The sequence below is a fragment of the Mustela nigripes genome, chromosome 12 (assembly GCF_022355385.1).
Source record: "Mustela nigripes isolate SB6536 chromosome 12, MUSNIG.SB6536, whole genome shotgun sequence".
Lineage (NCBI taxonomy): Eukaryota > Metazoa > Chordata > Mammalia > Carnivora > Mustelidae > Mustela > Mustela nigripes.
The window spans coordinates 75,509,324-75,522,765 of NC_081568.1; the positions used below are offsets into that span (position 1 = coordinate 75,509,324).

A 13,442-nucleotide genomic window follows, 5' to 3' on the forward strand; every position below is an offset into this window, starting at 1 on the left:
AGCCTTCGGCTCAGGTCATGATCTCAGGGTCCTGGGATCGAGTCCCACATCGGGCTCTCTGCTCAGCAGGGAGCCTGCTTCCCTGTCTCTCTCTCTGCCTGCCTCTCCATCTACTTGTGATTTCTCTCTGCCAAATAAATAAATAAAATCTTTAAAAAAAAAAAAAAAGAATTACATTATAGCATTATTTGTAAAAGCAACATTTGGATACCACTGTGTCCAAAAATAGGGAATTTTGTAAATTATGGTTCATTTGTTAGAGTAAAAACATCCATTAAAAAGTAATGTTTACAAGGAGTTTCAATTTTAAGTTTAAAAAAGTGGGATATAGGGACGCCTGGGTGGCTCAGTTGGTTGGACGACTGCCTTCGGCTCAGGTCATGATCCTGGAGTCCCGGGATTGAGTCCCGAATCGGACTCCCAGCTCCATGGGGAGTCTGCTTCTCTCTCTGACCTTCTCCTCGTTCATGCTCTCTCTCACTGTCTCTCTCTCAAGTAAATAAATAAAATCTTTAAAAAAAAAAAAGTGGGATATAAAATTATATATATGTAATATGACTTCAACTTTGTAAAACTATACACATAGTTAAAAGACTGTAAAGAAATAAGGTAAAATGTTAATAACAGATTTCCCTTTATGAGATAGCTATTTTCTTTTTTTTTTTTTTAAGATTTTATTTATTTATATGCCAGAGAGAGAGAGAGAGAGAGAGAGAGCGCACAGGCAGGCAGAGTGGCAGCAGAGGCAGAGGGAGAAGCAGGCTCCCCGCTGAGCAAGGAACCCGATGCGGGACTCGATCCCAGGACACTGGGATCATGACCTGAGCCAAAGGCAGCTGCTTAACCAACTGAGCCACCCAGGCGTCCCTTTTCTTTTTTATATTCTTGTATTTTAAAACCATTTTCACAATGGGCCCATTGTACTTTTAAAAATTAGGGTAGGGGGAAAAAATTAGGGTGAGGAAAACAAATAAAGAATAAAACAGAAAAATTTTATGAGACTGACGCGCTACCTACTGCGCTAACGAGGCACCTAAGAATAAAACAGAAAAATTTTAAATGCCCAAGAAATTTTTTCCCTCCTTAAATTGAAACAAATAAAAAGATCAGGGGACGAGTCTCCTCCTTTTCCTAGAGTTACTTCTCCAACCCCTTTTCTCACCCAAGCCAGCTTAGAAAAATTCAAAGGGTTGTAAATGCAGATCTGCAACCTTATATTCCACAACGCCTCAGCAGACCCTTGATGAGGATGTTCAGTCACTCACCAGTAGAGAAAGGGGAGACATGTAAGGCCCCCCTTGTCTCGTTTGAAACTTCAGGCTCCTGGGTGCCCACCACTCTGAGGACTTCAAAGTGTTGTTCTCCTGCATAAGAAAAACTACATGGGCTGGAGGAAGGCAAGTGTCAGCAAGCCCTGCCAAACACATTTCATCAGATGAAGCCATGAATAACCCTCACAAAACACATTAAGTGTAATCAAGGTTGATCCTATATCCTGATGATACAAATTATGGTTTGAATTTGACGTATGAGATGTAGCTTTGCTTTGGAGGATACTAACTTTATAATCACAAGCCAAAGGAGGGAAGGAAGAGGGGAGTCCAACTGGGGAGGGGATGGTGAGATTTTTAAAAAGTGATCAGGAGAGTATCAAATCAAGAAAAAGCTGATTAGAACAGCCAAAAACATGGATATAACTTAGTCAATGTGAGAAAAGAACAGCAGCTATCTTTTATAAATACTGACCTGGGGGAAAGGATAGGAGGCAGGAAATAGAAAAACATGGCTAGAAAAGGGAATTAGTTGAAGGGATTATTTAGACAATTATCTTAGTGATTAGGTGGCTCTGTGGTGCCCACTTCAATTTAGAACTGATGGAGGGGGACAGCTGGGTAACTCAGCCCATAAGCATCTGACTCTTGGGTTTCAGCTCAGGTCAGGATCTCAAAAGTCCTGCCTCAGGCTCTCCATTCAGCAAGGAGTCTGCTTGGGGATTCTTCCCTTTCCCTCTGCCTACCCCCCCCCCACTTTCATTCTCCTTCTCTCTCTAAAATAAACACTTAAAAAACAAACCAAACCAAAAGAACTAATGGAGGGCCTGAGGCTCCAAAAAAGGCCCATGGCTTTCTCAGAATTCAGACTAAAGAAGATGGACTAAGAGAAAAATAAGAAATAAAGCAGATGCATATATGAAGCCATGCAAAGAGTATGTTAACAACTTCTATAAATTACCTTTATCCATTAAAAAAAAAGTTCTAAATTACCAAACTACAGTAACAGATTTTTTTGTCCTTAAATTAATCAACTGAACATGGGTAAAAATGATGACTTGCTGTGGAAGACTCAGAGCTATATTTCTATTCTAGGGTCAAACCTTAAAGAGAAAAAACAAACCATAAAGAATTTTTTGCCTGGGGCATCTGGGTGGCTCAGTTGGTTAATCCTCTGCCTTTGGCTCAGGTCATTATCTCAAGAGTACTGGGATGGACCCCTGCAAGGGCAATGGGCTCTGTGCTCAGCAGGGAGTCTGCTCTCCCTCCCCCTCTGCCCTTCCCCCCTGCTCATTCCCTCTCTCTCTCTCTTTTATGGTCTCTCTCAAATAAATAAATAAAAATTTAAAAGAAAAAAATATTTTAAAAAAGAATTTTTTGCTTGTAGTGATGCAGTTTGCTTGTCTGTACAATGAGGCATAAGGGTTCTAAGTCTCATAATAATACTGATGAGTTGCTCCCCTCATAGGAAGAAAAGTGCTACTGTATCTAAGTTTACCACTCACATTTTCTTTATTTGTGGATGAGCTACATATTGCATCTTTCTTCCTGTTGCCATGGTCCAAAGCACTTGGAGTGCTACAAAGCAGCTGTGCCTACAAGAGAATGTTTTCTGAGAAAATCCAGCATCCTTGGGCCACAAGTAAGCTGGAAAGTCTCTGTCTCTCACCTGAGAAACAAACCCAAACCCAAGAAAGAGACGCTACTCACTGGGCCGCATTTTGTAAGGTGCTGCTGATGATTCCTGCAGACCAAAAAAAACCTGACAGTCAGTTAACCCCAAATACTCTTTGATTATTTGTCAGTGGCTTGGGGCATTCCAACTTTTCCTTTCTTCCATGCTAGAAGCCCTATACCTAGTTGACGTGTTACTTTCAGTAATAATATGTAGGGTGCTGTCTGGTAAATATGAAGATGTTGAGTGACATCCTGGGCATAAGGCCCTCATTTGATATATATACATCAAAGATGATGAGTTTGTCTTACATCTTACATACACACAATTGACTAATTCTCCAGCTTTGGCTATTTGGAGCTAATACTTATTTTTTAAGAATTACTATCCTTCCTACCAGGATTTTATCTAGTCTACATGGTTTAGGGCATTTTAAGCAAATCAAAGAAACTACAAGAAATTCAAAGTGAAATTTTCTCATGTATTATTAAAAATAATTATGGAGGGGCACCTGATGGGCTTAGTCACTGGAGCATTGACTCTTGATCTCGGGGTTGTGAGTTTAAGCCCCCTATTGGGTGTAGAGACTACTTAAAAATAAAATCTTAGGGGCGCCTGGGTGGCTTAGTGGGTTAGAGCCTCTGCCTTTGGCTCAGGTCATGATCCCAGGGTCCTGGGATTGAGCCCCACATCAGGCTTTCTGCTCCATGGGGAGCCTGCTTCCTCCTCTCTCTCTCTCTCTCTCTCTGCCTGCCTCTCTGCCTAGTTGTGATCTCTGTCAAATAAATAAATAAAATTTTTTAAAAAAATCTTAGGGCGTCTAGGTGGCTCAGTTGGTTAAGCAACTGCCTTTGGCTCAGGTCATGATCCCGGAGTCCAGGGATCAAGTCCCACATTGGGCTCCCAGCTCCATGGGGAGTTTGTTTCTTCCACCGACCTTCTCCCCTCTCATGTTTTCTCTCACTCTCTCTCTCTCAAATGGATAAATAAAATCTTTAAGTATTTTATTTATTTATTTGACAGAGAGAGATCACATGTAGGCAGAGAGGCAGGCAGAGAGCCACCCAGGTGCCCCTAAAATAAAATCTTTTAAAAAATAAATAATTCAATAAAAATTTCAAAAGTCATAGAATGCTTTCACTAGTGCCCATAGTGGCACCTAATTCACCTAAATATCAAAGAATAAAGTTCTAAGAAGATTAAAACAGTCAAATGGAAACCTAAGAAGTTAAGAAGTTGAATTAAAGTTACTTTTCAGGGCGACTGCGTGGCTCAGTTGGTTGAGCGACTGCCTTTGGCTCAGGTCATGATCCTGGACTTCCAGGATCTCATCCCGAATCAGGCTCCCAGCTCCTTGGGGAGTCCGCTTCTCCCTCTAACCTTCTCCTCTCTCATGCTCTCTCTTTCACTCATTCTCTCTCAAATAGATAAATAAAATCTTTTAAAAATTAAATAAATAAATAAATAAATAAAATTACTTTTCATTCCTGAGGATTCTCCCAGTTGAACATGTTAGATCTCCAACAAAGAATCCCCATGAATAATAATAATAAACATTATAAAATGTTTGGCATGTGCTAAATTTCATCCTTACAAGACCAGTTATGGGAAGTATTGGTATTATTTCCATTGTTATTTATTACAAATGAAGAAACTGAGGTCCAGGGAAGTTCAGAAACTTTTCAAAGTCATAGCTGGTAAAACAGTAAACCACTGGAATCTAGATGCTCTAACATAGCCCTACTCACATGCTGGTAACAGCCACTGCCTAAACGTAATATATCATTTTCTTTCATTTTTTAAATATAACACAAACTATTTGTAGTGGTTAAAATGAACTATTTAGATCTGGGAAACTTAAAAAAACTTTCAAAGGAAGGATCTGGGCTTTCAAGCCCACTTACACCCAAAGCAAAAGGTTCTATATTCTATAGAGTCTGTGTAGGATAAAATCTCTGTGCCACTGCTAAAAAGGTTTTAGCATGGGGTTCATTTAGCAAAAGAACTTACATCTCAGTTAAATGTATTTCCTGAGGTCCTTTAGAATCCAAGTGACCTGTAATCAGATGGGAAGAGTTATTCTTGTCCATGCATTCTGTCTTTCCTTCTGGTTTTCTTCATTTCTTAATTTCAAAAGCTGATGTTTTGAAAACAAAGGCTCTTGATAAGTACTAAGTATACGGTACAAGGTACAACTTCATGAAAACTTAAGAATTTATGTGTGTCACAAAGAAAAAACGCTGCGAAAACAGGGCCCTACCCTAAACAACAGAGATTTTTTTTCTCGTGAGTAGAAAATGATGCTTATCACTCAGGAAATCTGAAAGTAGAACAAATACTAAAATGGCTGACTAGTTACTCCTTTTGGACTCAGACTCTACAAAAACAAAAGAATTAGTTAATAAATATTTATGTTTGTTTCTTTGCCTTTCCTGAGATTAGACTAGAGCATAAGATGTCTCGTTTTAATTACTACTTTCATTCCTACCATCAGTTAGTCAATAAAATATTCCTTTCTGGGATGCCTGGGTGGCTCAGTTGAGTGGCTGCCTTCAGCTCAGGTCATGATCCTGGACTTCCAGGATCGAGTCCCACATCGGGCTCCCAGCTCCTTGGGGAGTCTGCTTCTCCTTCTGACCTTCTCCTCTCACATGTTCTCTCTCACTCATTCTCCCTCAAATAAATAAATAAAATCTTAAAAAAAAAAAAATTCCGGGGCACCTGGGTGGCTCAGTGGGTTAAAGCCTCTGCTTTCGGCTCGGGTCATGGTCTCGGGGTCCTGGGATCAAGCCCCGCATCGGGCTCTCTGCTCAGCAGGGAGCCTGCTTCCTCCTCTCCCTCTCTGCCTGCCTCTCTGCCTACTTGTGATCTCTCTCTCTGTTAAATAAATAAATAAAATTTAAAAAAAAATTCCTTTCTAAATTTTTCAAATGCGAAGTGACTCTTATTAATGATATTACATTTCTCTTCTTGGCTTATTCTCAAAAATCCACTAAGTACTCACAGAATTCTAACTTCAAGGATCTCTACCTACTTTTACCACCTTCTATCTCTATCCAACTACACTGTCCTCTCCATTAAAAACTGTTCTTTCCCTTGAGGTCTTTACCTCCTTTCTCCTTACCAGTTTCATCAAGGTCTGCAGAAGTGGTAAGCTGACTGGCAGACATCTCTCCACCACCGCTAAGATTCGAAAGATCAAGGCAACATTTCGGGGTACCTCTATTGAGACACAATAGTACATCAAGATTCCTATTTGGCTGTCGTATCCTTAAAAGGCAAAGGTCACATTATCCTCTTCATCTGAAACACCCCTCAATAGTCATTCACACCATCTGAACAGTGTCCAAATAAATTTAGCTGCTTTTTGGCAATACTTCAGAGTAGGCTGAGAAAAATCTCCCACTTTTCTCTACCCTAATAATTTGCATGTCATTTCCACCTCACCAACAGAGTGAGACAAGTAATTTTTTTAAATTCGAGAACCAAAGATTGTTGGCTGAAGTCAATCTTGACCCCACAACTTCTCCCCTAAGCACTGTGAACAAACACATTTGATTTCTCCTTGGAGTCTCTAGTATTTCTCAGGTCTATAACTCCAACTTTGTTTGCCAGCTGAGGCATCAGAGCATGGCATGACCAGAATTTAAAGAATAACACTAATATTAATACTAATAAAACAACCAACTCATTTAATGCAATAGAGCTTTCAAAGACTTGTGCCAGACATCACATCATTTGATTCTCACAAGATCGTGGTAAGATAGGAAGAGATTATTTCTATGTCATAAAAAAGAAACCTCAGACTCAAGGGTAACACAGTTAATGAAGGGCAGGGTTTAAAACTTCATCTCTGATTTTTGAGTCAGGATAATTTTTTAATCATTCAAAGGCCATTCAGGAAAGCAAAGGAGATAAAGTGTGAAAAGTGAATTTACCCAGACAAAACGCTTAGGTTTGCAGAATCACCACAGAGTTTGTTCACCGGAGTTCTAGGGAGATCTGGACAGGTGGTAAAGGAAGTGTCTCTCTCCAGGAGCAGGTTTAATATCTTTCTCCGACTGGATCTAAAACTGGGTCCGGAGCTGGGGCATTCCTCCTCTCCTGCTGATGAAATGAATTCTGCAGACATGGCCTCTGAAACCTAAGGAAAAAAATAAATAAGTAAAGCCTAGCTAAGGGGCGAACCTCATCTACATAGGTACCCCACAGACTGTCCAGTGTTCACATCCTCCGCCACTCTTCCCAGCAGCGGCCCCGCGGCTCTTACTGGATCCCAGTTCCAACCGATGAATCACACACAGATCCGCCTGAAGGTGAAATCACACGTGCTCCAAGCGGCTTGACCTTTTCCTCCGAGCCTGGACTTAACTAGAGGCAAACGTAGGATTTTTTTTTTTTTTTCCCCTTCAAGTCAGGTCGGCAACCTAACGTGGGACTCGAACTCATCACCCCAAAATCAACAGCCCCATGTTCCATCGACTGAGCCAGCCAGGCCCTCCAAACCCAAGACTTTAAAAAAGGAATGAAAAGATGGCTTTTATTTGTTCGGGGGCTACACAGCTCATGGCTCATGGCAAGGAAGGAATTCAGGTCTCTTAATTCGCGACAATGACTATTAGGTCCCCTGAAGTTCTGTTTGTGAGACCCCGACCGGACCTGAGGGGACTTTAGGGTCTCTGATTCCGGTGGAGAAGTCTCCGCGCTTACCTCAGAAGAAACGGAAGGGGGAAGTCACTCACAAGCAAAGCCTTGAGTAGAATGAAAAGAAATCTGAAGGAAGGAGTCAATTAACCAGATTACAATTCTGCTTCAAGACAGGATAGGCTCGAGTCCAGGTTTGCGTTTCTCTCAGGAGAGGGTCAAACTTACAGCCTCGGTGCAAGAATATCAACAGTCACAAGTCCCGGCGGTTCAAACCTTCCGCCTTCCCAATAAACCTATCCCATTCACCTCAAAACTGCGCCAGCCAATCTGCGCGCGTCCGCCAGACCCCCACCCCCACCCCGTCACGGCCAATCGTTTGGCTCTACATCACCAGGCGTGAGCTTGCTTTGGAAGGAAGACAATATGCCCCTCCCCGCCGTCAGAGAAAGATGCCCATTGGCCCATCAGCGTACGGCTAGTCCCGAGGTAACTCCTGCCGCGGGGAGTACCTGACACACCATTGGCTCTCTCTCTGGCCAATCGCCACAGCCTTTCCGAGCTCTCCATTCCCTAAGTCCCTCCAACCCCGGGAGATTTAAACTGCACTTCGTGAGCAATTATCACTCTGTAGGATAATATCTGGGGAGATTTGTTTGGATGCAGGGTGTTTTAAACGTTTCACTTTCCTTACTTCTTGTGTGGTTACGTGGGTCTTTTCTTCTTCGTTTTGCTTGACTTCCCTTGGAGATATGGAGCCTTTTCCACTGGGATGGCAGATGTTGAGACGAGACAGGTGTGTGTGCTCAAGCTGAGCAGCCCTGGCCGCTTCCGACAGCGTTTCTTGTTCCGTGTTCCTTTTATAGCGCGGCGTCTTCTAGATGCTACGTTGTGTAGGATAAAGGAAATTTCTTTTGAGAGTCGTTTATGGAAATGTGGACACTGATGAGGTGGTGTTAAAAAAAATTCTCCCCCCCCCAAAGTTTATTTGTCTTTGTAATCTCTACACCCAATGTGGGGCTCAAACTAAGGATCCCAAGATCAAGAGCCCCATGGTCTTCTGACTCGGCCAGCCAGGCGCCCCAAGAATTTATTCTTGTATTTTTTCAAGAATTAATTCTTTTAAAAAAAATATTTTATCTATTTATTTGACAGAGAAGCAGAGAGAGAGGAAGGGAAGCAGGCTCCCCAGCGAGCAGAGATCCCCATGCGGGCTCCATCCCAGGACCCTGAGATCATGACCTGAGCGGAAGGCAGAGGCTTTAACCCACTCAGCCACCCAGGTGCCCCAAGAATTAATTCTTAAAGTTGAAGATTTGAATAATGCTGTGGGAGTACTGGTGTGCTTAGATAAAACAAGATTTGCCATGATTATTAGGTGATGGGTAACTAGGGATCACTATTCTCAACGTTTAACTTACATACTAATCATCTGGGGATTTTAAAATGCAGGTTCTGATTCAGTAGGTCTGAGTTGGGCCCAAGATTCTGCACTTGTAACAATCTTGCAGCTGATGCTGATGCGGTGGTCCTGTGACCCTATTTTGAGTAGCAAAACATTATACTGTGCTCTTCTATTTTTGAAATTTTCCATAACAAAAAAAGTTCAAAATAACCTGGAAGCTCTTTAAAAGGCTTCAATAAGTTGAGGGTGGGATCTAGGAATTATCTAAGCTCCCAGGGGATACTAGTGCTGTTGGCTTGCAGACCAGTCTAAAAAACAAATAAAAAATACAACCTTTATCTTTGAGGAACAGTTAAGTCAGATATACAACCTTTATCTAGTGTCCGCATCTTGGTGGTGGTACAGTGTAGTCAGCCAGGTTTTATCCTAATACTCTTTCATCTGCAGAATCTGCTTCCCCAGAAACGAAGTATGTAAAGAGTCTTTGTTCTCTGGGATTGAGATGGTGAGTGTGGGAGTCAGCACAGAGCCCTGTCATACCAGGTGAGTTTGGAAACCAGATTGGGGGTTAAGGAGTATGTGGAGGATGAGTTGCTTTCTGCTTTGATAACCATAATCACAATTCATGGTGCCACTGCATACTTCCCCCACAGGTGGGAGGTAGAGACAGATGAAACTGTTCTACAGCGGCGGCAGAAACAGATAGATTATGGCAAGTGCACACCTGGTTACCAGTGTTTCCTGCAGCAGGTCCCCAAGTGAGTGCAGTTGTGGGTGGTCACAACAACAGAGTCATCCAAGTGGCTTTGGTTCAATGTAGGGTGATGGAAAGATACTAGAATCTGAGTGTTCTCACAAAGTTACATCATTACTACAACTAATTCTCTTGCACTGTAGCCCCAAAAATAAGTTTTCAAGATTTTTTTTCAAATAGAACAAATCATACTTGGCCAATGAGAATTTTTAGAGTTCTATTTAGTTTGCTATGAAGTTTTTTCTTTCTAACCATTTTTACCTCATACCTCCAGCTGACTTCACTAATTACAACATACTTGCCTAATTACATGTAAGTTTCCATGCATACATGCATACTAAGTGTATAAAAAGGAAGCATGTATTTTAAAGAGATGTCAGATATTGTCTTTTTTTTTAAGATTTTATTTATTTATTTGATAGAGAGAAATCACAAGTAGATGGAGAGGCAGGCAGAGAGAGAGAGAGGGAAGCAGGCTCCCTGCTGAGCAGAGAGCCCAATGCGGGACTTGATCCCAGGACCCTGAGATCATGACCCGAGCCGAAGGCAATGGCTTAACCCACTGAGCCACCCAGGCACTCTCAGATATTGTCTTTATATCTACTTTGACTTCTGAGAGAGTTGAAATATCTAAATTATCTTTCCTAGAAGAATATTAGGAATTTAGGAAGTTAGGTGCTTAATCCCATCTGAAGATTTATTTTTTCTGACTGAATTGAGGACATTGGCCCTACTTCCCTCTCAGGAAGTCCCTGAGTCTCCAAATTCACTGGATAAACAATGAGCTGTGCCCCTTTATCTTGACCTGAGTCTGACACATATTTTTCATTGCCAGGGCCAAGCGACAGCCAGGACTTCACCCTCAAACACCAAACAAGAAGAGGAGATACAGCCGTCGCTCCTGGGATGCCCAGATCAGGCAGTGGAGAAGAGCCCTACATTCCTGGGACCCCCGCCTCCCCCAACCAGCCTCTGCAGGACAGAGTGTCTGAGGGGTGTGTGCATGATTCTTGATTTGTTGTTTAAGTGGTGGACTGAGCCCAACCTCTCCTCAATTTGCAGAGGTTTAGCTTTTACAGGCTGAAAAGGGAGAGTCTGAATGAGGTGTGTGTTCCTCTGACTCTACTGCCTTCCTAGGCAGGGAATGGAGGACCTCTTAGAGCCAATGGGTTCCACCCCTTTGGATGACCTCCTGAATAACTGGTTCCAGGCCCTGGAACCCTCACCAAATCCAGATGGAGGCCAGAAGGGTACAGATACAGCCCAGGTAGTATCCTCTTCTAAAACCCATTGGAGCAGGTTTAGAAATAGGGTCTGGCCCATGAGGTAACCAGTTGGAGTTCATGGTAGTATTCGAAGAAAAATGGAGCAGCAGGAAACAATAGGACAGAAATAAAAAATTTGAGAACTAAAGGTGACATAAGGAGATTTAACTGTAGTTGGTAATGGTGGGAATTGGGTTGCATTGAAGGTTATTTTATTTTATTTATTTATTTATTTAAGATTTTATTTATTCATTTGACAGACAGAGATCACAAGCAGGCAGAGAGACAGGCAGAGAGAGAGGAAGGGAAGCAAGCTCCCCGCTGAGCAGAGAGCCCAATGCGGGGGCCGATCCCAGGACCCTGGGATCATGATCTGAGCCGAAGGCAGAGGCTTTAACCCACTGAGCCACCCATGTGCCCCTGAAGGTTATTTTATACTTGATGAAAGGTGTATCTTCCTTGGAAATGAGAACTTGAAAGGTGACATGAAGGGCTTGGGGTGTTTATTTTTCTTTTAAGTGTCTCAATTTATTTCCATGTTTCGGAATAAGCCAGTACTAACCTTACTTCTTCTTCTTCTTCTTCTTTTTTAAGATTTTATTTATTTATTTGACAGACAGAGATCACAAGTAGGCAGAGAGGCAGGCAGAGAGAGAGGGAAGGAAGCAGGCTCCCTGCCAAGCAGAGAGCCCGATGCGGGACTCAATCCCAGGACCCTGGGACCATGACCTGAGCCGAAGGCAGAGGCTTTAATCCACTGAGCCACCCAGGCGCCCCCTAACTTTACTTCTTATTCTCAATTATTGAACTTTTTGGGACGCCTGGTGGCTCAGTTGGTTGAGCGGCTGCCTTCTGCTCAGGTCATGATCCCGGCGTCCTGGGATCGAGTCCCACATCGAGTCCCACATCGGGCTCCTTGCTCAGCGAGGAGCCTGCTTCTCCCTCTGCCTCTGCCTGCCATTCTGTCTGCTTGTGCTCGCGCTCTCTCCCTCTCTCTCTGACAAATAAATAAATAAAATCTTAAAAAAAATTATTGAACTGTTTTTAAAAAGATTTTATTTTTTTATTGAACTTAAAAAAAAAGATTTTTAAAATTTATTTGACAGAGAGGTAGAGAGCACAAGTAGGCAGAGTGGCAGGCGGAGGGAGAGGGAGAAGCAGGCTCTCCACAGAGCAGGGAGTCCAATGCAGGGCTCAATCCGAGGACCCTGGCATCATGATGACCTGAGGTTGAAGGCAGCTGCCAACTGACTGAGCCATCCAGGCATCCCAATCACTGAACTTTATTAAGTATGGTTAATAATGAAAATGAGTATCACCAAGTGGTGAAAATCAAGGGGTTTAGAGCCTCAAGGAGTGTATTGTTACATTATCTTGGCCCACCACATGGGCAATCACTTAATCTCTCTGACCATTTCATCTGTCAAATAGGGAGATTTGTCTCGTTTGATAATTCTAAGCAAAAAATGAGAATACATATTTAAAGTAAGTAGTATAGTGCCTGGCACATAGTGCTCCACAACAGCAATTATTGGAAACCATGTCTCCTATACTTCATGGCCTCTTTTGCCAAGGGATTTGAAATGTGCAGGTAAAGGAAATGTGCAGTGCATCTTCCCTCCACCCCCATTTTCTTTTTCTTTTTTTTTTTTAAGATTTTATTTATTTATTTGACAGACAGAAATCACAGGTAGCAGAGAGGCAGAGAGAGAGAGAGAGGTGGAAGCAGGCTCCCCGCTGAGCAGAGAGCCCGACTGGAGGCTTGATCCCAGGACCCCGAGATTACAACCCAAGCCGAAGGCAGAGGCTTTAACCTACTGAGCTACCCAGGCAGCCCCACCCCCATTTTCTTGATAAATAGCTCACTTTCCCTCTACTCTTCTTTTTCAGTTTGTGGATTCGGTGGCTCCTGCCTACTCTCTTCCCTGGCTCTGTGAGGAAGAGCCCCACCACTGGTTCTACTTTCTAGCTCATCACAGTTATATATCTGTCCCAGATTTGAGTGGGACACAAAATATTTAGAGAAAACAGATGTCTTTCAAGGGACATGTTGCTAAGTGTAATAGTGAAGATTACTTGCATTACTGCTACTTCCCAATTAAAAAATAATCTTAAACTGCCCTACAAAGAAATCACAACACGAAGGCATTGTTTAAAACTTCTTTTCCCATTTTTGCCTGCTTTTCTAAACCTTCTTTGATAGCTGAGACTCAAATTTACATAAGAGCCAGTAACCATTTAGCTGTTCCCCAACCTATTTCCTACTAACGTCTATGTTCAGTCTTTTCAAAAAAGACTTAAACTTTGGCTGAGGTGGGAGGTGGTGGTAGTGGTGGAAATTTAATAACGGGCGGCATCCTCTTCCTGAAGAGAAAATACAAAGCTATCAACATCTTTTACACAAGCTGCCTCTTTCCTTCCTCCCTCC

At 42.5% G+C, this 13,442-nt stretch overlaps 2 protein-coding genes across 6 annotated transcripts in view; one reads left to right on the plus strand and one right to left on the minus strand.

The window, feature by feature from the left end:
• The window catches only part of CDC25C (cell division cycle 25C), a 31,218-nt gene extending 23,353 nt beyond the window's left edge, over positions 1–7,865 (minus strand). For 2 of the 5 annotated variants that reach the window (XM_059417652.1, XM_059417648.1), the window contains exons 1-8: positions 7,657–7,865; positions 7,217–7,317; positions 6,885–7,090; positions 6,071–6,168; positions 4,957–5,002; positions 2,982–3,015; positions 2,777–2,866; positions 1,266–1,364 (exon numbers count right to left, since the gene is read on the minus strand). In XM_059417652.1, coding sequence (XP_059273635.1) covers positions 1,266–1,364; positions 2,777–2,866; positions 2,982–3,015; positions 4,957–5,002; positions 6,071–6,168; positions 6,885–7,078 — 561 coding nt within the window. In that variant the 5' untranslated portion in view covers positions 7,079–7,090; positions 7,217–7,317; positions 7,657–7,865. The remainder of the gene's footprint in view (positions 1–1,265; positions 1,365–2,776; positions 2,867–2,981; positions 3,016–4,956; positions 5,003–6,070; positions 6,169–6,884; positions 7,091–7,216; positions 7,318–7,656) is intronic. The other 3 variants (XM_059417649.1, XM_059417651.1, XM_059417650.1) reach the window with 3 other exon arrangements.
• Positions 7,866–8,313: 448 nt separating this feature from the next.
• On the plus strand, positions 8,314–13,036 carry LOC132028552 (oocyte-specific histone RNA stem-loop-binding protein 2-like). Its single transcript, XM_059417655.1, has 6 exons — positions 8,314–8,386; positions 9,443–9,538; positions 9,649–9,753; positions 10,585–10,735; positions 10,891–11,016; positions 12,905–13,036. Exons 1-6 carry the CDS (start codon positions 8,343–8,345, stop codon positions 13,034–13,036), a joined length of 654 nt encoding a protein of 217 aa, XP_059273638.1. The 5' UTR covers positions 8,314–8,342.
• Positions 13,037–13,442: the final 406 nt, after the last annotated feature.